The 27,745-nt window shown below is 41.1% G+C and overlaps 1 protein-coding gene across 3 annotated transcripts in view; it reads right to left on the bottom strand.

The window, feature by feature from the left end:
- Positions 1-27,745, bottom strand: part of pip5k1bb (phosphatidylinositol-4-phosphate 5-kinase, type I, beta b) — a 67,956-nt gene that overhangs the window by 35,832 nt on the left and 4,379 nt on the right. The window contains exons 2-11 of one of the 3 annotated variants that reach the window (XM_007559298.2): positions 18,243-18,328; positions 18,052-18,120; positions 16,691-16,821; positions 12,906-13,023; positions 10,046-10,198; positions 8,894-9,193; positions 2,413-2,609; positions 1,937-2,020; positions 694-742; positions 9-576 (exon numbers count right to left, since the gene is read on the bottom strand). The exons of the other annotated variants lie outside the window; for them this stretch is intronic. Coding sequence (XP_007559360.1) covers positions 346-576; positions 694-742; positions 1,937-2,020; positions 2,413-2,609; positions 8,894-9,193; positions 10,046-10,198; positions 12,906-13,023; positions 16,691-16,821; positions 18,052-18,120 — 1,332 coding nt within the window. The 5' untranslated portion in view covers positions 18,243-18,328 and the 3' untranslated portion in view covers positions 9-345. Of the gene's footprint in view, positions 1-8; positions 577-693; positions 743-1,936; positions 2,021-2,412; positions 2,610-8,893; positions 9,194-10,045; positions 10,199-12,905; positions 13,024-16,690; positions 16,822-18,051; positions 18,121-18,242; positions 18,329-27,745 lie in introns of those variants that run through there. 3 annotated transcript variants of the gene reach the window in all.

The following is a 27,745-nucleotide window of genomic DNA, read 5'->3' as shown; positions in this document are numbered from 1 at the left end:
GTAACAACGATGGTCAGAACTGGAGCGGAAGCATCAACATATATCTGAACGCTGCCAGAATTATAATTATTTGAATTACAATTGTTGTCACAGACTGGTTTAGTTCCTAAGTTGAATAAAGTGCAGACTCGGCTCGCCAGAAAGACATTTTAACTCTGTTGGCAGAGTCTGTTTGCTCTCCAAGCTTTTGTTTCCAGTCAGCATTTCTTCCGGGTTCCTCCTTCTTGTTTGCTAAATCACCATAGAAATCTTTATTTTATGAACCAGTCCTGGAGCCAAAGACATTTCTTTCACAAGGTAGCGTTCTCTTTGCTGCGATGGCCTGAGAGAAAGGAGATCCTGTAATCATCGGCACACAAATGCCCTAACATACACAATAAGATCTGCCCTCAGATTCCCCGTCTTTATCAGGTCAGGATTTCCTGCTTCCCCCCAGTCCTTGCTCTTTTCACTCGTTCCCTTTGCATTAGCATGTCGACTCGCAGACTTACGCTGATTCTTCCTGAAGACCCGTACGCTCATGAACTTAAGGAAGCGGCTGGCGTAAAACGCGGGCCGGTGGACAGAAACCGAATCCTACAGAAGGGGAGGCATGGGAAGAAGAAGAAGAAAAGAAACATTTATTCAGTAGGCTCAATAAGGGCTTCACTCATGAAAGCAGCAGTTTCAGATTCTTGCAGGGTGTCAACTTACACCATCATACACCAAGGCTTTCCACGAATGCTCCAACTTTTTCATGAATCTGAGGAGAGATGACACAAGAAAAGAGTTTCGTCACAAATGTTTCTTCTTCGATAAATTCTCCTTGAAGTCGATCGACTGAGATGTCTTTTTTTTTTTTTTGGAAGAACCTCAAACCAAGAGTATGAGATTAATTTCCATCATAAGCAAAAGTTTCAATCATCTAATACAATAGTGCTGATATCATTTAGAGCTGATGCCACCTCAGCAGACTCCCTTATCATTTTAAAGACATTTTAAAAACAGCAGTAAGTACACCAGGCTGGACGATGTGGTTTATCTGTCCTTCTCGCCAGAATTCAGACTGGCACCATATTAGCTGCATATGGCTGCCAATCGCTTGAAAGCAGACAAGCAAAAAATCTGAGTACTTTTCATTAAATTGAAAGTAAATGTGCAGATGCAAAGTTTGAAGGCATAAAAAAGGGAATAAACACTTTATTATGGTCTGTTAGCAGCTAACCTGGCCCCACAGCCCCATAAATAACAAAAATATCATTTTAAGATCCAAGTTCCAACTTAAGACGTCAATGAAAAACATCCTAAACATCCACCGGAGGTCATTGCTGGTTTGCTCCATCCTGAATCTGTGGCAGGTTTAGGCGGCAATTATTTTTTTCACATGGGGTTAGGATGGTTCGGATTGTTGTTTTTATTTTTCTAAAATACTGATGTTTAGAAAATAGAAATTTGTAATTCAACAGGATATCTGGTGATAAAATCCCCTTTATGATCTGAAACATTTAGCTGTAATAAAAGCTGGACATATTTATCCTTCTCCACCCACTCAGAGAGCATCAATTAGAGAGGCTGATGAAGCTTTATGTCGTCCTTTTTTGTTGTTGTTGTTGTTGATCAATTGGGCTTTCTCCTTTGTTACCAGACTTTTTTTTTTTTTTTTTTTGCTTCCAGGACAAAAATATTAATCAATTAGTAAATAGAGAAGACAGATGGACCTCTGAGGCCTAGTAAATCCTGATGGCTGGAGGTTTATGGTAAAATGTCTTGTAGCTCTTCCCCTGTGATAACTCAACATGGGAGGTTTGGCATCTTTAAAAGCTGTAACTCTGTCACGGTGAGTCATTATCGTGTGTGGACACTTTTTAGCTCCAAGAAATCAAACACTGCAGCAAAACAGTCAGAAAGCAAAGTTCCAGAAAATAATACGGCGATATGATTTAAAGAGGACCGGTACCTGTACGACTGCAGAATATCTATGATGCCCAGGAAGATGAGCAGCTTTTCGTCTTTGTGTGTTTTTGCCGGGATGCCGCCCATCCTGAAGCGGAGAAAAACAAGAGCGGTGAGAGGACAGCTAGTGTTTCCTCTGTGAGGCTCCAAGTCTTGTTCAAATAAAGCCAGTGTGCTGCCTCACTTTTACAAGTGTTTGTAAAAGAGGCCCTTATACTATTTACATTCATGTGTGTTGCTGTAAATATGCAGAACGGAGGCTGTGTTTGTGTCTTTGCGTAGCTATGGTTATGCGAGGGCCCGTCTGCGCGCACGCTCGCGCTCGCCGGTGCGGTGCCCTGGGGCGGGCGAGGCGCGAGCGTTACGGTTGCGTAACGCCGTCTCTGGGACGGAGACGCAGATGGAGGCGGAGGGCCTGGGTGTGTGTTCAGAACGCAGCATCTGCGAGCGTGCGTTTCCCCGCCAGCTGAACAAACTTACGTGTCGTCAGTGGTGACAACTTCGGCCGCCTTGCCGTCTCCTTGGATGGACTCCAAGGCCGTGGAGTAAAGCACCCTCTGACCTACGTTCCTCCTGCCGTCTCCCCCCGTCTGGCCCGGCTCCCCCACCTCCCTGTGGTCCAGGACGTGCACGCCCAGCAGCAGACTGTAGTCCATGATCTTAAAGCTCTCCAGAACCTAAAAAAAAAAAGAAAAAAAGAAAAAAAGAAAGACAATTTTGAATACTGAGAGAGAAAGCGTTAAAACTTTTTATTATTATTTCATTTCTTTGCACACTTCTTTCCCAAGAAAGAGGTCAACAGAGAAGGAAATCTCTGTTTAAACCAGTTCTGAGCTGAACAAACAAGGTGTTTCTCCACAGCAGGCCAAGTGTTACACATTGACCTGTTTGAGGAGCTTATGCCCAGTTTTCCCAGACGCCCCGTGACTTCATGTCCTCCAGAAAATGCCGTTTTATTGGGCAAGACGGGAGCAGAGGCAGACGGGAATAGGATCAGGGTCACAACCAGCTAACCGGTTCCATTTGGTGACCCAGACTGGAGCGCAAACTGTTTGTAATACTAAACCTTTCCAAATGTTTGCTTGCTTGCAAATACACAAACACGGGATTTAAGGAATCGTATGAGGTTTTAGCGACTGCTCTACAAACGATACTGCATAAACGTGACTTGGAAGGGAAGCGGTCTGCAGTTTTAAAGGATTTTTACAAGTGAAAAGCTGAAAATAGTGGCACTTTTTCGTTTTCAGTCCATTTGAATCACTGCAGCACAGAGACAAATTTCCTTTGTTAAAGGCTCCAAAATGTACAGATCGACATGCAGAAAGTTTAGCCAATTTTTCTTTTTTAAAAAGTCTTACTATATATTCTCAAGTATACTTAGATTCGGACTTTGACTAGGCCATTCTAACGCATGATATGCTTTGATCTAAACCGTTTCCTTGGCTGCATGTTCACTGTTATTGTCCTGCTGGAAGGTGAATGTCATCCCAGTCTCAAGTCTTCTGATGTTATCGTGCACTTTGCTCCAGAAGCATGATGCTGCCACCACCGTGTCTCACGGTGAAGACAGAATGTTCAGAGCATTTTGTCAGAGTTAGTTTTCAACCGCACAGCGTTTTGAATGTATGGCAAAATGTTTGTGTTGTCCAACAAACCTCTGAGGCCTTTACAAAATGTATATTCTGAAACCAAGTCACAGACTGGTGTCCCTTTTTACCGATTGTCCCTGAAGGCAACTGGTTACATTGGATTTTATTTAGAGGTATCAGAGGAAAAGGGGGTGACAACAAATCCATGACAGAAAATTTGAAACCCATGACTCCTTCACTCTCCTGTCACAACTATGCACTGCTTTTCAAAATACACTGAATGTTGAAATGCATAGGCGTCAACGTTATAGTGGCGTGGATGTCCGCACTGTGATGTAGCCTTGAAAAGATTCAGCGCAAAGATTTTTTTCATTTTAAATGGCTGTGAGAGAGAAAGCAGTGAAATTACAGTGAGCGATGAGAAATCAATGGGAATACAGTTGTAAGTGTAACTAAGGCATGTAATTGAATGCGCCTCTATGCTATTAATAAGAGCTGCACAAAGAGGTGACTCAAACTGCAGCAAGTGGCTCTGAAAAACAGATGGCCGCCTCCTTCGGACCGAGCCGTGTTTCTGTAGCAGCTCAGGAAGCGCGAAGGACACCGAACGTCAACAAAACAAACACTCGCTTGTTTTTTGGCTCGAAGCTCATAAATAAACAGAGTATGAAAAGAAGTGTAAAGAAAACTGGGGAAGGGGACGGCATGAATCCCCCATCAAACTCAGATCCGTCTTTAACGCTGAAACACAAGACAGACATAATGACCGACCGACTGACCGACTGACTGACTGGAACAAAACACAAAGTCTTTTGTCCGGGCTGTGCCTTTTTCCATATCAACAATTTGCATCCCTCTCTAAAACTCCCACAGCCTATTCAAACAGCAACCATGTTGAACGGCGCTGCCTACAGAGAGCCATTACTTCAGGCCTCGGCTTTCCCCCCATGACAACACACAGAAGAAAGCCATTTCTCTGACTTCGGAAAATGAAGTGACCGACTTTCCAGAAATCTGGGCGTGTGTCCCCTCGGATGTGTTTTATGCTTGCATTTCAAACGAAGCTCACTCGCTTCTCGTACAGTGACGGGGGAATAATAATTACACACCATCTGGGGCTCCGTCACTGGATTCTCTGTCCGAATCCCTAATGCATCTCGCATACCCTCCCAGCACTCTACCGATCAATCTCCTCTCTAGTAATGGCAGACCAGAGCTCCGCTCTCGTGTCTCATTTTGGAGCGACATTAATACACTAAAAGCTTTCTCAAGTTGGAGTTTGCCTGCTCCAAATGCACAACGCTCGGCCAATTCTGCTCACGTTTGAAGCCAAAAACGATGCTCTGATTCTGAGAGGACACTTAGGGGGGGATTTCACAAAGTAGTGCCACATCATCAGTTCATCAGTCCAACTATTTCTGCTCTGGCTGCATGCAGGTGAACACACGGCCTTTAGGTTCTGGATGTTTGAGCAACTTACACCTGTTGTTTTTTTGTTTTGTTTTTCCCCCCAAGAGACATGCAGAAAAATCAGCTGGTGACAAGAATCAGATGTTTGTTAGCCTGAAGGGCCTGAACGTCTTCTTTGACAGTCAAAAATAAATAAATGTTCTGTTCATGATCAGTGAATGCGCCATAATAAGTTCTCCCACAGTTTGCAATAGTTACAACACTCATCTCAACACTCATAAAGGAAGCTGAATGTTAGGTAATCGTAGCAACGGGGAGGCTTAATATTTTACAGGAAATTTGCTTTGTGGTTTATACTATTGAGCTTTTAACCGGCACTTGACAGGAAACATGATGGACTTGGACGTTTGGCAGCTTTTCAAAAACCTCCAAGATTTAGGGTTCGCCTTGATCTACAACTATTTACTCTTATATTTGTCTGAACTTAAAAGGATTTAATGATAAATGGGAGTTCTAAGGTTTTCAGGGTCACGGCTGCTGCGTTGTTCAGAGTGGCATTTCTAGATCACAATGTGTCAGTGATTCTTTTTAGTTAGAGGAATGCATAACCTCAGGTTTGTTGATTTGTGATAAATCCCCATCTCATCCAGATATTAAACTGTCCCAGGGAAAAAAAGACCAAGTCCTCGAGATGCTCATTGATAAGTGGGTGTGAGTAAACGTTACTCCTTGGGCTTGTATAAGATTCTCACAGTATGACGAGTTTTATAAGGACGTATAAAAAATAAAAAAAAGTATGACATGATCCAGTTCATTTTCTTAAAAAAAATAATAAAATAAATGCATGAATTATACCAGCTGCAGATAAAATATATTGAAACAATGATAAACACTATCATTACATTTGTCATGGCATGATTATTATTATTATTATTATTATTATTATTATTATTTTGCATTTTGAAATATTTTCAAACAAGCGCATATGTCTTAATTGTAAGTGTGTCAAAAGTGCAGAAGCCTTCCTTTTAGCCTGCTGACCAACAGTGTGCAGGGACCTGCGTGGTATTAGCAGAATGCGTTTACGCTTATATTTGTTTGAACTTGAACATGACTTAATGATAAATGTAGTTTCTGCTGTGAAAACAAGACACAGCAGATCCTCAGTGTCGGGGTTGGTGTGAGTAAAGTCCTCTGAACGGCTCGTCACCGCTGTGTTCGTCTCGCTGTAACGCACTAATTACAAACCCCATCACATCAGTGGCACCAACGCACAACTCACACTGCCATTAGCCTACTCTGTTTCAATCTCTGCGAGTTCAACATTAATTATTAATGCCTAATGCTGTTTTGGCATTTGCAGCATTATCGGGGGGGGAGCTGCGGAGGGAAGGAGACTTAAAAGGAAGACGGCACAGCCGGCGTTTTGCTACAAGTGTCCCGTGTGACTCAAATGCGAATCTGTCCTTTTTCTTCTCGTTATCGCTCTGGCTCCAGCTCAACTCTGACCTGCTAAAATGCGTAATATCTAAGCTCTCGATGGAAAAAAGGAAGTGATCCTGCACCCTTATAAAAAAAAAAAAAAAACCTTTTTGATTCCCTCCACGCCCTTCACCCCTCTGTTGCTTGGCTTCTGACAGCCCTTCCTGTGTTCAGGTCCCCCCTGGGGTTGCGGGGTTAGCTGCTTACTCATGGAAATGGACTGAGATTTTGCTTAGAGGGCACTTTGCTTCCCGTTCAGAAGGCGAGCGCAGGAAGCCCTGACAATGACACACCACACACGCAGAGCTGAGGCTCCAACTCTTTCTGCATGTTCATGCACTGCAGAAATGACTGTTGGCGGATTAAGTTAAATATTATCAGAACCTTAACTAAGCGTAATTGTTTGTGAATGTAGTGGAAATAAAATATTCAAATGACTGGTTTCAACTGCAACCGAAACATTTTGATTGGAATTTACCCGAAGATGTTGATCTGTTGGATGGCTTTTAGATTACCGTATGAACAAAGATATAAACTTTGTAAATGTTTTTAAATAATTAAAAGACGTGTGATGGGGGTGTTTCATTGTCACAGCAAGAATTAGCTTCTTTTTTTGTTTTTTTACCAGCTTTGTCTCCCCTATCAACGCTGGAATCAAGTCAAACTTGCTAGCATGCTAACAAGGTAGCTTCTTAACCTCGAGTCGGTGCTAATGAGTGACACATCACAGCTGTTGTTGTCTGGTTAAACAATAGCATACCATCATGTTAAAATAGAGTTAAAACCCTTTATTTAATCACATTTTCTTGCCTTTATCTCAAAACTGTTCAGCTTTGGGGAAAAGGTTTGTCTGCCTCCTCATGCAGCTAGGTGAAAACTTAAATAAGCAGTGGCTTTCCAGAAAGCAAGATGTCACTCTGGACACTTTGCTCAAGAAAACTTTCACAAATGAAATTAGGGAACCTTTGGGAATGTCAACATGTAAGATAGTAAGTGGCATAAAGGTTGTTTGAATTTACAGCAATCTCTCCAGCTTGACCTCACTCAAATCCAAACACATTTAAAAATAGCCCCCCACCCCGGTTGGAAAGAGGTGGGAAATCAACACATGTTCATATATTTCCAGGAAACAATCTCCGATTGATCCAAAACAGCAACACTAATGTAAAATGTACTTTATCAAGAAAAAAAGTGGGGGGGGGAACTTAGTCGCATAATCTTTTCTTTCTAAATAAAACCAGAGTCTTATGTAACAGGACAAACTAAATACACCCAAAGCTCATTTGCTCTAATTGTTGCCCATGTGGTCCCAATCTTTAAAAACTGCAGCAGGCGACATTGAGTTTGGAGTAATGAGAATCATTATATAGTTAGATGTTGCTGTGCAAGGCCGGCGGCTCGGTCCGGATCTACCAGGAAGTCTTCCTTCCCGGTCTCTGGGCAAGTCCACGTTTACAGTAACACCCTGATAACTCTACACTGACCAGGATATTACACCTCGCAGCTCAAACAGTCTGACAAAGAGCATGAAATAAAGCCACTTTAAACAGCTTCCTGTAATTCATACTTTCATCCCTAATAAAGCTGTCCCCAGAGGCTGTTTACTGCGGTGTCGGAACATCGGCGCGCAAAAACCTGCTCAGTGCCTCGCTGTTTAATAACAGCTTTTTTATTTCACTGCTACCAAATTTAATGGTCAAACAGACAGCCTCCCCCTGAAGTTGAATCAAGGTAACGGTGTTTTCTGAGAGCGTTATTCTCCAGGGCTAACGACCTGATTGGAAATTTTACAGAAAATGATGATGATGTGTAGCAGCATAAAACCACTTACCCCAGGAAATCTAAACCACCTTGAGCAACTTGGCTTGTTATATGACTATTTTATTTTTTCTGTACTTGAAAAGGTTTATTTGCAAGGAAACGGACAGAGTAATCTGCTGGTGACTGGAATCAGCTGATCAAACAGGTAACTGTCCAGCTGGAAACTTAACATTCCAATGTTTATCTGAACATGCACACTCTTTGGTGTGATTTTTGTTACCGAGGCAGAGGATGTAATTTTTGCTACTTTTAGAGGTTTAAAAATTAAAACAGAGGAGCAATTTGGAAAGAAAATGTTATTGCTACTAGCTAATCTTTGGTAAGTGCAGTTTTAATCACTGCTTGTGATCTTTTAAGCTACGTAGCAGCTGTCACATAGCGAACGAGGCAAACTGAACCAAAACCAACTTCAGCAAACAGCAGGAAGACAAATGTTTACAATGAGGAAACATTTGTTTCCTCATTGTAAACAAATGTTTATTAGGTTTATTATTGTCTTTAAACCTAATAATATCAAAGTCTAAAGCTTAAAAACTCCTTAATCAGTTTGTCTTTGTTCAAATTAATAAAACCCTGTTTTACATCAACTGCTCTCTCGCATGGTGTGACGTCTCCTCTGTTCTTGACCTCTCAGATAGAGACGATTGTTCACTACCTACCCGACAATCCCTCTGCAGGGTCTTCATCAGGTTGTTGTACGTCTCTGTGTCAAAGTAAAGCCCCTCCTCATGCATGTCCTGAAAGTCCAGGTCTTTGTACGTCGGACGGGCTTTCTCCCTCTCCTTCCTGGACGCTCGCCTCTTGTAGGTGGATCCCTTCAGGTCGTACTTGTAGTGCATCTTGACCGAGCGAGGAAGCACGTTGTTCATCACCACCAGTCGGATGTTGAAGCCCCCCGTCTGGATGCAGTACAAGCCGTAAAACTTGGGCAGCAGCGTGCGCGGGTTCTGGTTCAGGTTCTGTGGGTTTGGACATTCAACATTCAGATCTAACACGCAGGACTTTTCAGACTTGGCACACTTTTATTAATGCGCATTTTATTTATTAGGACAAGAGGAAAAAATACCTGATATCTGTGGAAGCTGGATTAAAGTAGAAATCGTATCTTTTTTATTTATTTATTTATTTTTTTTTAGAAAGAAATCAGTTTTTAGTAGCAATCGTATCATAAAAGTCCTTTCACTTTTGTTTTCATGTTCCATATTTACAGTGAAGCCCTGATAGATTAAATAAATCTAATAAACTTAAGTAGATTTACTTAAATTCTCTTCATAGGAAGAGATTTTTCACTGTCCACGGTAACACGATGATGTATCCATTAGATACGTTACCAAGAAAAATTATTTCTGCATCCCAGATATAAAACTGTTGACTGATAATTTTCCATCCATCCAGGCTTTATTAACGGTTCACCTGCTCACAGTGAAGTCTGCCGCAACACACTAATATCTAAAGGCCCCAACAACTCCTCTCTCTTCTGCACTCAACCTGATTTTATTTGAGATATTTCACAGAAATTATCAATACAATATATATATATATATTATATATATATAAAACCCTTGGGAATTAATATATTTTAATTAACTTCAGCTGATTCCAACATTTATGCTGGTTGTTTGTGTTCATTCTCATTATCTGCCATGTTTTCAGTTAGTTCCGTCACGTTTGCTTCGTTTTATTTCACCAGAAATAAAATGAAACCTTTACATCTCAACAGTCACTGTTGTATTTGTTGTTGTTTGTTTGTATATTTTTAAGTTTTGGTCATAAAACGAGCGAAAGACAGAAAAAGGAGCCGTGTTCCTCACCATGTAGTACCCAGGCAGCAGCCTCTGCAGAAACTTGGCCTCTTTGTGTTGAACCGTTTTGATGATGAACTCGTCGTCGCTGGTCAGGTAGAAGAGCGAGCCGCTGGCGCCCGGGTTGGCCAGCTCAATCAGAGGCTCATTTACGAGCGAGTACTGAGGAAGGAAAAATCATAACATCGATTTAAGTGTTTCGCACGTAGCGAGGATCGGGCTTTCCGGAGAGCAGCTTCATCCGCAGTGTCATCACAAACTAGAGCTAAACAAGAAGACTGAAAAATGGAAACACTGTAAAAGTTTATATGGAAAAAAAAAAAAAAAAAAGAAAAGGAAAACATTTTTTTGTTTGTTTAAAACTACAAGAGATAAACGGCAATAAATTTCTTACAAAGTTTACGACTTAGCAGGAATGAGAAATAGCTTAATTTCTCTAGTTTTTTTTCCCCCCTTAGGGGCATCATTCGTTACACAAACACAAATGCTTCTCATACCTTCATTTTTTCCTCTCTCATAGCAGCATGACTGAGATCCAGCAATGATAACAGACAGTAAAGTCTGGCATTTGCTAAAAATAACATATCTCTCGTCGTATCTCCCGTCTAAGATGAACAGTCAGTCGTTTCAAGCACAGCTCAGATTTGGCTGCTGCACACCTTTCCTCCAGGTCTATTCAAAATGTCCTCGTCGGAGCAAAGGTAGACCCAAAATAACCTCTCGCTCTACGCAGGAGGGGTCCCAGAATCTCCACATCTTGCCAAGTCGCTATAGTCAAAAAACCTATGTGTGAATGCATGCATTATTATGTCTAGGAAGCAAGTGTCACTTTGCCAAGACAGAACATTATCTTTTCAGTTGGGGGTTAATCAGACACATTTTAAACCCAGCAATAAGGAAAATCTTAACATAAACGGCAAACTATAATCCAGAAGTGGCACCGAAAGCGAGCAGCAGACTGTGGAGAAGTGCTGGATGTTAATCGGTGCGTTATGAGAGCAACATGTTCAGAGGAGACGAGAAACACTGGAGGCATCTGCTCCCTCTCCCCGGAGACAGCCGACGACCGTCTGCAGTCGCAGCGAATAACTGGCACAAACACATCTGAAGCTCATCGCTTTTATATGTGCTTTTATTCCCGGTTTTAATTAGCCTGGGCTGTGTGGCCTCTTGCCTGACTGAATCCATCACCACCTGAAGCCACAACTAACTGTAGCAACCTCTCTACTTTGTCGCGCCTAATGAAATCCTCGCTCTTCTGCCTTGAAGTTAACCTGTTTTTTGTTTTTTTGCCTTTTGTCGCTGGTGCAGAAATAATGTCAGAGTTCAAAAACAAGAATGCAGCTGGCTGGATTTATGAAAGGGCCTGGAGGCAGATGGGAAAAAGGCAAACGGCGTCATAACAGGATAAAGTCATAACATCACACAAAATCTAATTTGGTTCTGAGAACAAAGCATAAAGAGGAACTCAAAAACAAGGGACTTCTGCAGATCCTCATTTGACTCTTGAACAAGTTTTGAAGGGAAAACAACGGGATTAAACAAACAAAAAAAAAGAGGATGACGAAAACTTCTAAACTTTTTACTTTTTAATCAGTTCTTGAACCAATCACCTCTGCTCATTTCTTGTTGGAGTAAAATGTAACGGTTTGGATCCACTTTCAGCATCTGGGCTTTACATTTAATCTGAAGGCACTCGGAATATTTTTTGAAAAATACCAGAATATGTGTCTTTGAAGTAAATCTTAGTAGATATAAGGTGTTTTGTACTGAAGTCCAGCTGCCTTATGTTCCACCACCGTCACAATAACAACCAATGACAGTGGTACATTGAACTTGTTTGGTTGTTTTTTTCCCATAAAAGCATTTAAACAGGAAGAAAGCTTTTTGCTTGGGAGCCACTAAGATCCTAAGAGGAATGTTGTTGGAAGTACTTAACTTGAGGAGTTTTCGTGGGTGATATTTAGATGCAACATCACTGAGGGGTGGGGTCAAACAAACCAAATTACTTTAAAAAATGTGCCGCTCTGACACAAGTCACCGTTTGTTAGTGGTCAGAGCTGCACATGAACATGTTGTACACTACTGCACACAACATAAGAGCATGTTACGCTGTTTTTGTTTCATTTTTTTAACATTTTTTTAAACATCTATGAGCATCTCTGCCACTTTAAAAAAAAAAAAAAATTAAAAGGATTCGCATATTTTAATATAATGGCTTTTTCTGTCCCTAGTCGTCTTCATTTTCCTGCATTTTCTTTCAAACATTTTAGATAGATAATAAAATTATCTGGAATTACATTCCCTAGAAAGATCCTCAAATAGTCAAGGGGATCACTGAAGTACAATGGGAGTTGTTTTTTTCTTTTTTCCCCCCCATAAATTTAATTATTGATGTGCATTTGTATTTAGCGTTGCTGTGAAACATGGTGGTGGCAGCATTATGTCGTGTAGATGCTTTCGGGAAGACGAATGGAGTTAAATACAATCATGGAGGAAAACTAGTTGGAGGTTGAATGGGCCTTGATATGCAGCCTGAGCTACTGTGGAATGGCTTGGTTCAAAGTGCATTTATGCGTTTAAATGACCTAGTCAAAGTCCTCACTATAATTAATTTGAGAATCTGTGACAAGACTTGGAAACTAATGTCTACACGGACACACACCATCTGATCTAAACGAGCTTGAGTCATTTTGGAAAGAGTAAATAAATCTTTTTGACTCTAAATGTGCAGAAGTGGCAAAGAGCTGCAGCTGTAAATGCTGAGAAATTGTTCTACAAGGTTTTGGTAGTATGGCACACTTTTCTGATTTGCATCGGTAAAAAAAAAAAACAATCATTAACTACTTGGAGTGTTGGGTCGTCTTACCAGATAGTCGTCGGGTTTGATGCCAAACAGATCTCTGAAGTAGCGGAAAGCCAGCGGAGCGTATGTCTTGAAGCGGAAGTCCGGGTAGTGATGAGCAGGAGTCAAGTTACTTCCCTCACTGTAACGTGATGATGAAACCAAGCCGGAAAGCAATGAAAAATAAAAAAAAGAGATGCATAAGACACATTATTCCCATTAAATCTCAATAAACAACAATCTCATTGTTACGTTTGGGACTTTAGCATAGTGGGTGACTGCATTTTCAGCCATTGATGGAGTATTTCTCCACCAACACGGAGGAGGTAATTTAATGGTTTTAAATAAGTGTGCTGGAGAAGAGATGCATCTAAAACATGACGGCCCTGAGGACCAGCAGGTTGAGAAACGCTGCATTGATGCATCAACGCAGTTCAGTTCAGTCATGTACAAGAACCTGGATCCATAACAGCTGTCGTGACAACAACAACATCAACAAAAAAGGCCGGTGTCGAGTAGTTCGCCTGGAGGCTGAAGGTGAGTCTGATTACTGGATCTAAACAATAATCAGCAGCACATGAGCCTTTCCTCACAAGGAGAAAAAGGACCTGCAAAAATCCCTCAACACAATAACCCCGTTTTTTTTTTTTTCATCTTTGGCTGGACTGCGGGACATTCTCAGACAGGCTTTGACAAAGGCTGGCCCCATTCGGTTCCCAAGCTAGCTTTCATTCCAGGGGAGAACCGCGACACATGAACTAGCGTGTCGATAATACGGCGAGAGTGAGTCGACGTAAACTCACTGGAGCTGGTTTTCGTGGATCCTAAATATGGAAGTAGGTTAATAAAGATTAAGTTTTCCAGGGCGACTCTAAATCGGGATTGTTAAACAACGATCCGAGTAACCAGACTGTTTTGTTGTGTGCTGGGGCAACAGTCTGGGCTGTGCCCTGTAACATAACCCCACAAAGTAATTTGCCTGCTTTGTTCGGCGCGGGACGGCAGCGGCGTTCACCTGTCACGGAAAAGTTGTCGAGCGCAAACAGCACATGGAAATGTTTGATCCAATCTGATCAGAAAGACAGCCGCCTGCAGTTCCATTGAGAAGAAGGGAAAGTGAAACAAAAAAAAAGAAAAAACAGGAGAGCAAAGCTGAAGTGCGAAAACTAGACTGACAGAGCTCATCGCTTAACCTTCCTCTCAGCCTTTCAGAAAAGAGATAAAAATGTTTTACATTTTCACAAAAGTGGAACTGCTTAGAGAAGGCAGGGAATGAAAAAAAAAGAGAAACGATTATGATTATGTCAGGTATTGGATGTAGAACATTCAGTTTCTCCTGACTGCTTTGTTTGTTGCGTCTCGGGTAATTTTCTTCCCAGTTGAACAACTGCAGCTTTTATTCAAACCAAACATGATGCCAGATGTCACTGATGGGGTTTTTTTATTTATTTTTTTACTCCTGCCTCTCAATCAGAAGCCGCGCTGCATCAACAAGAGTAATGTTTGGCCGTGGCTCAGAAATAGGAGACGTGTGCGTGCCAGGAACAGGTTTGCATAGACCATAGTGAGTTTGCATATCCTGGTGTTGCATCTCAAAAGCCAAGACCACAAAGTACTTCCTGCCAGGACTCTCATTCTCTTCCTGAAACCTGAGGGTTAAAGCACGAATGTGTGTGTCCACACAAACAACTCCGAGAGCCCCCCCGTTTTTAGTAGATTACATCCATTTTTATCACGGCTATTATAAATCTTAGCAGGTTTCTCAACTACCACATTCTTGACTAAATAACTATGAGACTGCCTTGGGGTAATAATTTATCAGTCTGACATTTCAAGAGTTTCAATCACAAATTAGTTTGAACACTTGAAATACAAAGTCTAGTTGGAATGAAAGAGAAAATTACTCAGGAAGGCTACAAATTAGAAGTAAATGAGCTAACCAGATAGCTAAAAAAATACATATATATATATATATATATATATATATATAAAATCAACATTGCAATATTGATTTGTAAAATTTGTACTAAAAAAAAGCTGTTTGGAATAAGAAACAGTTCATTAAAGCAATATTTCCCCCCCTAATAGATTTATTTTATTTGAACTATTTTTTGTCTCACTGAAATTTTTCAGCTCATCAAATAAAGTTGATTTGGACAAAGATAGCCTCGGTAAGTACAACAGGACTGCCTGATTGGTACCAGCAGGTAATCACTTTAACAGAACCTGTGTGCCAACGCCGAAGGAGAACGTCCTTCAACGTGAACCTGGGTCATGCAGCCCGACGACGACATAAAGCACACCAGCAGGGCCACATCTGAGAGACTACGGCTAATTCTGACCGAGATGCAGAGGTGTGACCTTAAACTGGCTCTCCGTCCCCAAAAGCTCTCAGACGTGGCTGAATTCAAACAGTCCTGTGAGGAAGAAGAGGCCAAAATCCCTCCACAGAGACTCACAGGCTCTGCAAACCCGTGATGGGTCTTAAATCATTCCTACCTGTAAGCCATAAAAAAGGAATCTGTACGAGATGCAACATGTTGACCTGAGGTTAATCCAGCCTTCGACAGAGTGAGAGCGCGATACTTCAACAGATAACAGGAAGGCTGAACAAACAACAGCAAAACTGCTCTGACTTATTTTCAGGATTTTTGTTTGCAGCCTTTTGAAAATCTCTGAGTTAAGAACTTAGATTTCCACACGCGCAGAGAGAGAGACTGGTATTTCAGTAATGCTGCTAGCAGTGCTAATCCCTAATCTAAAATGCTGTTAGAGTTTTACAAAGCAACACTAGGCTCATTTTGACTTGGTAATAAAATATTAGTGGAATCTTGTTTTACAGTGATGGCTCTTTCATACACGTAGTGTGAACATCTGTGCTTTCATTTTAAATAAATACTGGCTCCTCACAGGAGGAAGGAAAGAAAAAAAATATGTTTTAAATGCTGTTGTCTCACAGTCTAAAGAAAAACCTGAATCAACCTAAACTCAAATCAGAAGGACAAAACTTTCACACAAAATTCAGAAATCGATCACAAAACTCTTATCGGTTTCTCATTTTATAGCAAAACGACCGTCGCTGATCATCTGAAAGCTACGTGTGTCAGATGACAAAGGTTAGAAATCCCTCCTCTCTGTATCCAGACAGAGCGAGCGTTGGAACTGTGTGACGACGAATGAGAGGATTCCACTTTCAAACGATTCCTGGTAGAGCTTCAGATCATATCAAATGGTTCTCTAAGCCGATGATGTAATTGTGAAGACAGCCTGAGAAGACGGAGAGGACACACGCTGACGTCTGCCGAGCGCCACAGCTGCAGCAGCTGCAGCAGCAGCAAGAGGCATGCAGTAAGCTGATTTCACAGCTCTTGGGAGGATAATCTGCAGGAATAGTAGCATCCCTGCATCATGACTCAGACGAGAAGAACTGACTGCTGAGAAATGATGATGGAGAGGCTCTGGCTGCAGTTTACCCACTGGGCAAGATTAGTTATTTATTGCTTGTAGCACAGACCCAGACAAAAAAAATTTATATATATATATTAAAGAGCAAAAAAAGCAGAACAAATCTGCAGATGTTAGTCAGCTGTTTCAGGCCGTTTCCACCTACATGTAAGCTGCTTTTTATGAAGCGGCTTTCTGATTCACGGCCTCCCGCTGTGAAATAACCTTGAGATTTGATGAAACTCATGCCGCTGCTCTGGAATCACCCATCGTACAAATAACTAACATTCAGAGGCTTCTGCTGAGGCTTTCACATTACACTAATGTCCACGTATGTGCGCCACTTTGCTCCGTGCACCACTGACCTGGGTAGAAAGACGCTCTCCACCACGTAGAAGTCTTGCATAAGAACGTCTCTGTCCGGCTTTGAGGTGAGGTTGCCCACTGTGTAGCCGATGCCGAGCTGAATGGCTCCCTTCAAGGCCGACGACGTGGTCTGGACGGGGAAACAGAGAGAAAAACGGCACGTTTATTTGGAACGCTAAAATAGCGAGGATTAAAACGTCGCCCTGCCGGAGCAGACGCCCTGCAGACATTTGCAGCGCTCTACAAATTTACTGCCACTCTTGGTAAAGACGTGTAAAAATCCCTAAAATAAAGCAATGTGATGGAGAAATAATTGTGCTAAAATTTAATTTTAAAACGATTATTTCTTAAAATTTGATTTTCTTTCCTGTTGAAGTAAATTGATTAAAAAAAACATTTAGGGTAAAGTTACTCTACCTGAAAATGTATGAAAATAGTTTTAGACACATTCATCACTGGTGGATAATTACTTTGTCTACATCTAATTATTCAGTAATACTTTGTGAAAATTCTGAAATAATTGTTCTACGAAACACAAATATGATTTATTGATGTTCTTATGGAACAAATAGTGGAGAAAATTGTAAAAAAAAAAAACAAATAAAAAAAAACATTCCTTTTTTGTAATTAACATCATTAACTGGAATTGAAATCAAAACAATTATAAAACACCATAGTGACAACATGACACCATTTTGCTGTGGGAATATTTCTGTTATTGTTTTTGCTTCAGTGTGTTTCAGACTAAAGACAACACCAAATTAAATAACCTCTCATGTGTTTGTGACCATATATTTCTGTGTATGTCAACTTGGACGCGTTTGTGTGTAAACTGCCGTTGGACAGCGCCTTGCTTTGAACCGGTGGCGTATAAATAAACCGGGTTGAATACAATTGTTTTGTGGTGCAACAAGAAGATGCAAATAAAAGTAAACACCACCAAACCCAACCAAAAATAGTTGGGTATAAGCTGAGAAACAAATATTCCTGTCAAATGGTTGGTCAAAATAACAAAACATATGCAGACCAAACAAAGACAAAGACAGCTGCTGTGCTACAGGAAACGTTATGGTTACATCTTTATAAATGCTGCCACTCTCAGTGACGTCTACAGGGGGAAAAAAAGAAGCAAAGAAAACAAGTGGGACCAGCACTTGACTGGTCTCTGGCAGCCAGCCCTAACAGGGGTCAGGACATTATGTGCTGCAGCACAAGGACATTTTAACCCACTCAAGTTACTCAGAAGTAAAGCTGCTTTGGACACAGCGGCTCTAAAACTGAAGCGTTTACCAGAATCACGTTGATTGTGATCAGAATAAGGAAATAAACCGCAGCGCAGCAAAGCTCTGACCGGCTTTACCTTCTTGTAGGTTTTCTCTCGGCTCGTAGTGCGAGGCCCTTCCATCCCGTTCTCAGAGGTGGTCGACATCTAAAGGACAAAGACGGATCCAAATCAAAACCCGCTACGTTGCCAACAGAGGACTGGTGCTTGTTACATAACCTCAAATTAATAATAAATAACCTTTCTGTAAGGGCACGAGGGTAACTTACCTTGCTTACAGATAAGCAGTGCTGGACCAACAGCAATCAGGACAACACCTCTTTATTATTAGGCTGAGCAATCATCAGGAGAGTCTCTACAAGAGAGCAGGAACAGGGAAAGCATTATGCAACAAAACCAGAGGCAAAACATCACCCATAAACTCAGCATTACAGCACGGAAAAGCAAGCTGAAGGTAATAATATAAGCTTAGGACAGAGGTAGTTAGGCCTGTTGCTTTACATAACTTTTTGACGTGAGAAATCATTCCCAATGGCTTGTTTGTGTGTAGCAACTCTTTATTGGAGTCTTGTTTTGAAGCAACAAAACAATCCTGCTTGGCAGCTTAACGGTTCAAACTGTATCTCATTGAAGTGCAGAGCTGCGGTTAATGAGTCAGAGCTCAGGGGCGAAAGTTTTCACTATGCTGACAGCACAAGCAACTTCTTCCTGAGCCGCAACACTCCCATCTGTCTGCTGCTCCCCTCCCATCGCTGCCGCTGCCTCCCACCCCCCATGCCCAACCCACTCTGCCTGTTTTGCTCTTTGACTTTCCAAGGAGAAAAAAAAAACAAAAAAAAAAACAGCAGAGTGACGTGACTAAACAAAATCGCACCTCGGTGTCCGTATCGCAGGCAAATCGGTCTTGCAGGCTGGAAAAGCTTCACAGAAATCTTGGTTAAGCCAGGACTTTGCGTGACAAAGCTGTGGCGTATCTGCACTTGCCACATCACCTGCATTTAAATGCACCTACAGGACCTGAGCACCTTGAATGACTTTCTGCTTCATCAGCGTTTGGCGGCACGTCCTCAGTCCGGCCAACCGTTCTGTGACCAGCGGTCACATCACCTTCAGAGCCGCTGCACATCTCAGTGAAAGCCTTTGCAGAGCTCTGGAGTCCAAAATAATCTTTAGGGATATTATCCTGCGACATGGGCCAGATGACGGTACCCAGGTTTTTAAAAAGTGGTGATTTTCACATTTCATTTCAAATCCTGTTATATAGATGCCAGAGAAAACGGCAGAGATTTCTACAATAGTGTGAACTGTAGAGTACCACTGTGCCCCTCCCCCACCTGTTGCTATAAAAAAAAAGGTTCCTACACTTGAATCTGTCTCATAAATTGGACAAATTTGAACTGTCATCTTGAAAAGCCCAGTCAAAGAGTCAGATAGATGCTAAAGATGACATCATTATTACTGTAACATTATTATTGTTTGCAGCAGTAGGAATAAATGTTGCATTGTGTGTTGTAAATAAAAGTAATTAGTTCATTTCATATGCTTTTGTTTAAGCTTTCTGGAAAAAAAAAAATAACGAAACAAAACAGTGTAACTATGATAACAGATGTAAGCTGGAGATCCGATTCAGCAGATTTTCAGCTTGATCAGACTGACCAGTCAGAAACTCAAAAGTAAATCTTTTTCTGATGACCAAATGCTTAACATAATAATAAATAAATAAAATATGGCAACACTCTTCAGTGTAAAAGTTTGACTGAGGGAAAAGTACTAAAGGTTAGCTATATTCTTCAAGACAGTGATATATCCAGCAGATAACAGGAAGGCGGAATAAGTAAAGCAAAAACGTGTTTACCTCTCTCGCTCTTTGAAGATGCTGGATTTGGAAATGTGAGCAGCCTTTTAAGAATCTTAGGCTGCCATTTTTATTAAGCTAGCTATGCTAACTGTGCTAAATGTTTATTTAAGGTGCTAAAGATAGTTCAAAACTTCACCTCCGTAATCAATTTTTCAGTTTTAAAACATTAGTAAAATCTTGTTTTACAACGACACATGGACAATAATCATTTATGCCGTAACGAGGGAAAAAAATCTTTGGAATCCTTCTTACAGTAAACTTCTTAAAAAGAAATCGGATCTTCTTAAGAAAATATGGAAAAAAAACTGATTAAAAAAAAAAATCAACCATCAAATTTTGACGGGTCCGCCTCTCGTAATGAAATCCTAAACGTGCTTCCTTCTTGGTGAAAACGTGTTTTAAAATAGAGCCAATGTATCCTTCTGGATGAATGCAGGCTCTCATGCACTGATAAAGAAGATTAAAAAAAGAATGCAGCCGACACCATGAGCGCTCATCTCCTGATAAATTCTTATCTGTGGACCAGCTCCTCCGTTGCTATAAACACAACAAAATATAGTTTGGCCAGAGGCGCAAACTAATCCATCACTGTTTGGAAACTTGCATCATTTATATCTTTTCTTTCCCCCTTAAAAAAAAAACACAAGACTCCGTCAATTATAAGGCAACACGCTGATGCAACATTTGCCTGAAGCCGGAGAAGACATAATGAGATCCTGTTATCAATCATGAGCTGTGTCAATAGAGGCGAATCTGAGTAATGATGTGTTGATCCACCTGAACCATTATTCGCTCCGACTGGCCTGGCGCTCTCTGAAGCTGAGGAATGTTAATGAGTCCGGCTCTCAGAGCTGCCCTGACCTGAGCACCATTTTGTGCGCATCCCCCGCCCCCACCCCTCCTACTACCCTCACCTGACCCCACACAGCCCAGCTGGACGCTCCAGTACCCTGTTTCCAGAACGATCCATGCGAGGCCTGCAGCTGCGGCGAACAAACAGCAGGTCTCCCGTTCACTTCATAACAAAAGGCAGGCGGACGTATGAACACGCTGACGTGAAACGAATGGACGGATGATCTTAACCAGCCGTGACTTACTCCTGCCATCCACACCATTAGCAAACAACGCAGGCACGTTGGAAAACGGCAAGGAAAAAAAACAGAAACAAAGTCAAACGAAACGAGACTCGGCTCTGTCGCATCATTGTCTTGGACAGATTATGTTGTGGAGGAGATGTTGGTGGTCTGGATGAGAACCAAGTGTCGAAACAGATCCAAGTGATTAATACAAAGGAGATTCTGTTTATGAATGCCTAAAAATTAAAAACATATTAGCTTGCAGTAGCTTGCAAATGTATCCACTCCCTTTGAACTTTTCCATAGAGGCCAGCTGTGAAGTGGAAGAGAAATGATACATGACTTTCTGCATTTCAGGAATAATTTGGAAAAGTGTGCTGTGCTTTACATTCAGACCACTTGCATCAATTCTTGGCTGAAGTCCTGCTGCAGCTGCAAGTCTTTTGGGCTACCCGTCTACCAGATGCAAACATCTACAGACTGAAATATTTGCTCCTTTGAAAATTGCTGAGGTTCAATTCTCAAAGAAGGATTGGATCGAGAGGATGTATCCATCTCCATCTTTGTTCAGACTCTGACCAGTTTCCCTGTCCCTGATGCTAAAGCAAGAAATGGTTCACTGTGGCATGATGTGTTTTAGGGTGATGAGCAATGTTAGTTTATCTCCACATGCAGCCATAAAAAAGTCAAACTTTAGTCTCATCTGACCAGAGAACCTTCTGCAACCGGAATTCCCAGTAGGTTTCCTTCAACAATGGCAAATCGTTCATGTAGGCCAGAGTTATGAAGTGCCTAACTCACAGTTGTCATGTCAACAGGTTCTCCCACCTGAGCCGTGGATTTTCCAGGGTCACTATGTTCCTCTTGGCTCCTTCTCTGATGAATGTGCTTCTTGCCTATCAGTTCAGGTGGACAGCAATATCTGGGTAGGTTTGGAGCTGTGCCGTACCCTTTCCGTTTTCAGAAGACGAGTTGAACGGTGCACTTTGGGATGTTTAAAGCTTGGCATATGTATGTTTTATAATCTAATCCTGTTTATTATACAGTTTATCCGCTAATATTCCCTTTTGCGCAGCTATGCTAGCCAGATGAAGTGTTTATTTCCCACACTGCAGTCAAAAGAAGAATCAACAACAAGCTCTGCTTGGACAAAGAAATTGTGTTGTACACGGTGGAAATTGTTTGTAGAAACACAATTTACCGTGTTTTAATTTACTGTGTTTTAATAACCTGGACTATGTACTCTTGACATTTAACTCACTTTTCTTTTGCACTTTTAAATTGTCTTGTGTGTGCTTTCTTCTAATCGGGTCCCATAAGAACCAACAGGCTCATTCCTCACTGCGGACAACTCCGCTCACAGACAGCTCCACTATAACTCGTCCCACGCCCTTGTCCAAAATTCTTTCCCCCTGCAAACAGGCCCACTTGAGCGCAGATCAAACACTCGTTCTCATGCTATATCTCCTCCATGGTTTCAAGGGTACTGCCAAGGATGCCGGTCGGTGGAAGTCAAGCAGCACCGCCGTAGTCAGGCAGTCTGGGAGACAAAAATCTGATGCAGAGAGGAGACAAGAGCCGTCTGCCAACGACACAAACCAAATAAAGTCCAATTATTATGAAATTAACCGTCTCTGACAGCGACATCTGAGCTGAGACGTATTCAATCACAGAGGTTCCTGTAGTCACCAGGATACAAACAAACCCAAAGGCTTTTTCTTTTTTTCTTTTTTTTTTTTCCCTCCTCTGCTTTGTTTCACTCCCTAGAAACAGTAATATCGGATTACTCCAGCAGACTGTAAACAAAATGATGAATCAATATTGAGACAGCAAGGCAGAGCACTAAGGATCAGGCCGTCTGGCTGCCGTGACCCCCACAATCTGTTACCACAACGTTAGATGAGCAAAGAGAAAAGGATTTCAGTGGAGAAAAACCAAGAAGACACATGCTGTCATCTTAGCTCATCCTGAGGGGAAGTGGATCGGTCAATTTCCCGTCTGAAATACCAGACAGAGAAATACCAGCATTATCTCCTGATTTAATTTCTTTCTTTCTTTTTTTTTTGTTTTGTTTTAATATACGAACAAGAAGAGTCTCTTCAGACTATGAGCAATACAATTATATATGGAGATGAACTGATCAAGCCTATTGCTGCAATTTACATTTTCTGATTTTCAGTCTGATATTTTATCTGACAAACTTGCAATGTTTCTGTCAAAGCCATAAAAAACAGAATGTGCATATTTAGAGGTAAGAGATTTTAATCCAACAGAAAATGGAAAGGATTACAGAACAATCCCAGTTTGTGAATCCAAGCATGTGACTGTCACCATGAAAACATGTTGATTTTGGAGGCATTTATAAACTTTTGTTAATTTGATGGACAGGAAAAGAAGAAATCAAAAGGTCAGAGTTTGACCTGTGAAAATCCAGTGAAAATTGACTAATTTCAATAAAGTGGCTAATTGATTGCATCACTAAAACAAGGAGTGAATTAAATTAGTATTTTGCAAAGAAAACGTTTTGCTTTTTTTTACTTTGGGATGTCCTGATCCAGCCCAACGTACAGGGAGAAAAGATCCCAATCATTATCTCTGATTGAAGTCAATTTTCTGTCCTACTGTCACCTGCATGCCAGTAAGTCAAGCATGTTTTTAATCATGGTCTATTTTTTCATGCATGCCTTTAAAAATTGTAATAAGATTTTGGTGATCCAATATATCTGGGTTTTCACCATTAATCTGTATAGAAATCACCACTACAATGAAATTGACTGTGAAACACAGTCAGAGCTTGACTGTGTTGGCTGCTGCAGCATTGGCAGCAGCCAAAGGATTGGATTTGTATCATGGTAAAACAAAAATACTATTTAGAGAGAAATAACTTTGAATGGTAAAATGGCAGACTTGGAGTGTGTGTTTGGTCACACGCTTTGATTAATCAGGCCAAGAATGTGAGGTATTTGCAAAGTGTATTATGATATCTTGATGGATTTTGAGTGTGGGGAGTCAACTTCTTCCAGCAACCACAAAAACTTTCTTACAGGAGGCAGATTCTGATTCATGTGCTGAAAACTGAAAGAGTCGTTCAGTTCGGACTAATCCAAGATAAGAAGCAAAAGAAGAACAGCCCCATACAGAGTTTGCAAGCCATGAATGTGTGTTTTCTGTTTCAATAGAAAACTATCAAATCCACTCTTCAACACACGCTCCCTATCAAATCCACTCTTCATATGCTCCCTCCTTCAGCATATGAAACCGATCTGTTTCGTGTTTTACTACATTAGGAGGATTGTTTGTTTTCATCCCCTTTCTGACGGACAGGCTGTGACGCAGCTTCAGGGTACAGTCTGCCCACTAACAGCAGGCACTATGCAGCACTGCAGATCTTGGAATGAAGTCTGTGTGTGTGATTGTGTGTGTGTGCGTGTGTGTGAATGTGATTAAAAGTCTGAGACAGCACCAACAGAGGCTGAGGACAGCTTATCAGACAAAGTAGCAAACAGAACTGAAGTTAAGTGGCAGAGCTTGTTAATTTAGCCACATTTTTAAAAAAAAAAAAAAAGCCCGGGGTATTACTTCATTGTAGTGTGAGGAAAATAAGGAAAAATCTCTTGGGAAACCAACGCTGTCGGCTTGCTGCGGGAGGAGTTGCCTGATTGGATCCCTGAGGTTCATGCTTCGTTAAGATATCTTAACTAAAGCAAAGAACGGAACCAAGAAATTCACAAAGTGGCCAGAAAACCAGGGTGGATGTAGATTATGTAATCCTGTATGATTAATATTTATATTTTTGTGTCTGCCTTCATGTGCATAAGAGTGACATCCCATTCTTAATCCACAGAGGTTTAATATAATGTTGGCCCAACCTTTGAAGATATTAACAGCTTTACGTCCTCTAAGCTTTTCACAAGGTCAGACGCTGATGTTGGACAAGAAGATCCGCTCACACTCAAAACACTCTCTACTGGTGGGGCTAGTTTTCCTACACAAACTCACTCATCCATAGTGCTAAACACAAAACAGTTTGATAATCCCATCAGTACCAAACTTTGCACTTATGCTTTAGGCTCTTGTGGTAATGACCAGGCTAACTGACGGTACTCATACAGTGAGAGTGTGTGTCATACAGTGAGAGTGTGTGTACGTGTGTGTGTGTGTGTGTGCACTGGAGGGGAGAGGGATTTGACCTTTTAAATATGACACAGCCACACAAAAAAGGGGCCCAGCAAGAGGGTGGGACTGGTAAACATGAGAGAGGAAGATGATGACAACGAGGAACTGTGACACAAAAGTTGTGGAAATATTCAGTCATTCCTTTTCTTATGGTTAATGCAACACTCACTAAACCGGGTAACATTAATGTTATTCTTACAGAAGAGAAAAGAAGAAGAACTGCGGTTAGCACACAATTAAACAACTAAAGAAGTATTGTGTTCATTTTATTTTGTATGCCCAGCGACTTCAGCTTGTGTATTTTTGAAAATCAGATCATCATTCATCACTTTCACTCGAGTCCCTCTTTGCATGGGAAGCAGGCAAGGAGGAGGTGACCCTCCGTGTCCGGAGAGAGTCACGTGATTCATCCGAGGGAACAGAGCGGGAGGGAGCGTTGAGTGAAACACGGGGAGAGGAATATATAGAGGGAAAAAAAGTAAGACAATGTTCCCTAAAGATACAGAAGCAAACAAAAGGAGCTCCAATGAGCGTGATAGAGAACAACACCCCGCTCTCAGAGATGACGACCTTGCCCCCCGCCCCAGACAGCAGATACATCCATCACCAGGCATCCAGCAGAGCCTCGTGTCCCAACGTCATCGTCCAGGCAAAACAAACGGCACAAATACAATAAGAGACAGGGTTTCCCAGCTCAGCCAGGCCCTTCCAGGGTCCAAAGGTCCACTCTCCCTCAGTAAATCCTCAAGGGAGACAGAACGTTTTATTATCTAGAAGTATTACAGTAAACAGAAATGGCCCAATGATTCTAAGAGAAGGTTAATCATTTCATCAAGAAAGGAGACACAAGCTGCGGGCCTCTGCAGACTTCGTCATTATAAGGGAAGCGGGAGGGAAGGAGGGAGAGAAGGGGCACTACGGAGGACTAAAACAACAACAACAAATATCTGAGTGATATACATTCCTGTGAGGCTGCCAGCTTAATGCTCAGCTAGCAGCCTTCAGCCGACCGACCGGGATTCAGAACAGGACAATTACCAGCCAAGCGTCCCTGCAGGCCCCCTCCGACAATGTTCCCTCACCCTTTCAAAGCTGGTGCCCGTGAGTCGATTGGCCAGACCAGGCAAGCAGAGGTCATTAAGATTGAACGGATAGCTTTGAAGTAAATAATGAGGATTTTAAACAGATCCCGGACTGCACACGGATGTTTGTGGACGGTCTTCAAAAGATTCAACTTTCTGTTTGTACGCATGTGAGAAATTTGGAGTAGTTCTGATCTTTTCGCCCCTGGCGTCATTTCACACCTTTGAAGCTCTGGCCGTTTTGTCCCCAACTTGTTTTGACGTTATAGAAGAAGAGCTGTCTGCCAGTGGGCGTTTCTGGCTCACTGGGTGTCAATTCACAGCCGCCAGCGGTGCGTTTCACACCCATCTGACATCACACAATTTAAATCTTTATAATCTGCTCGTAGATTAACATAATGCGTTTACGTGACTATAGTAAATAATATCCATTAGCAGTGGGTCACCCTGAAATGAAATCGTAATCTAATAAAAAGTCAAAAATGTTCAGAAGGTGTTAATTGGTTTAAACAGGGATCAGAACCAGGTTTGTAGAGATATATCATTACTGATATAAATTTGTTATAAAAGTATTACTGATTGCACTTAAAATCAGTAATACTGATTTTAAGTGCAATCAGTACTTAAAATCTGAGTGCACTTAAAATCAGATTTTAAGTACTGATTTTAAAATCAGTACTTAAAATCTGTACTGATTTTAAGTACTGATTAGGTAATGATTTCTTGACATTAACCAAGAAATCATTACCTAATAACATAGGTAACTTTATGTTATTAAAGGTAAAGTTTAAACAGTAATGATTTCTTGGTTAATGTCAAGTTGTCATAACAAAGACATTTTGAATAATGTCAACTTTGTATTAAAAGTGTCATAATTTACTGAATGACGCTTTATGACAACAGTCATAAATATTCATGAAGGCTTATTCATGTTCATGACAGGTGTTATGTCATGTTTATGACGGTGTCATGTCAGTCTTATTCACCCCCCTTCAAATAAAGTGTTACCAATTATCTTTATAAGTCATAAAAAGTACATTTATTCATAAAAATACAACAACAAAAAACTGATCCACAATGATTTAAATATATGACTATGAAATACTTTGCTTGTGGCCAAGAATGAGTCTATAACATGGAGGAACAAAACGAAAAGGTTAGACCATTTATTAATTTGATGGCTAAAGACGATAAAAACTACATAAAGGGCTGTGACTGCTGGCCACTAAAATATTTAGCAACAAAATATTTTGGGGGAGTTTTTGTCTTTGATTTGCCAAGTAAAAAAAAGAAAAAATCTGCAAGATCCAACAAATCTGGAGCACACACACTTCACTTTGGTTTTAAATACCAACACAGGAGACAGACAGAAAACTGGACAGATTTATGTCAGGCTCATCGTGTTTGCAGCATATTTCTAAACCACTGCTGCACAAATGCTTAAACATATATTCTACATTAAGTAATCTAATTGCATTATTATTAATATTAATAGTATGAAGAAAAAATATTAATTAAAAGCTTTGTGCATTGTTTCAACTACTTGACCAAGACCTTGTTACACTCTGTCTCATGCAGTT

The sequence above is a fragment of the Poecilia formosa genome, unplaced genomic scaffold (assembly GCF_000485575.1).
Source record: "Poecilia formosa unplaced genomic scaffold, Poecilia_formosa-5.1.2 Scaffold103, whole genome shotgun sequence".
NCBI classification, from domain to species: Eukaryota; Metazoa; Chordata; class Actinopteri; order Cyprinodontiformes; family Poeciliidae; genus Poecilia; species Poecilia formosa.
The sequence above is the reverse complement of the archived record's forward strand: the minus strand, read 5'-3'. Positions and strand labels throughout refer to the sequence as shown.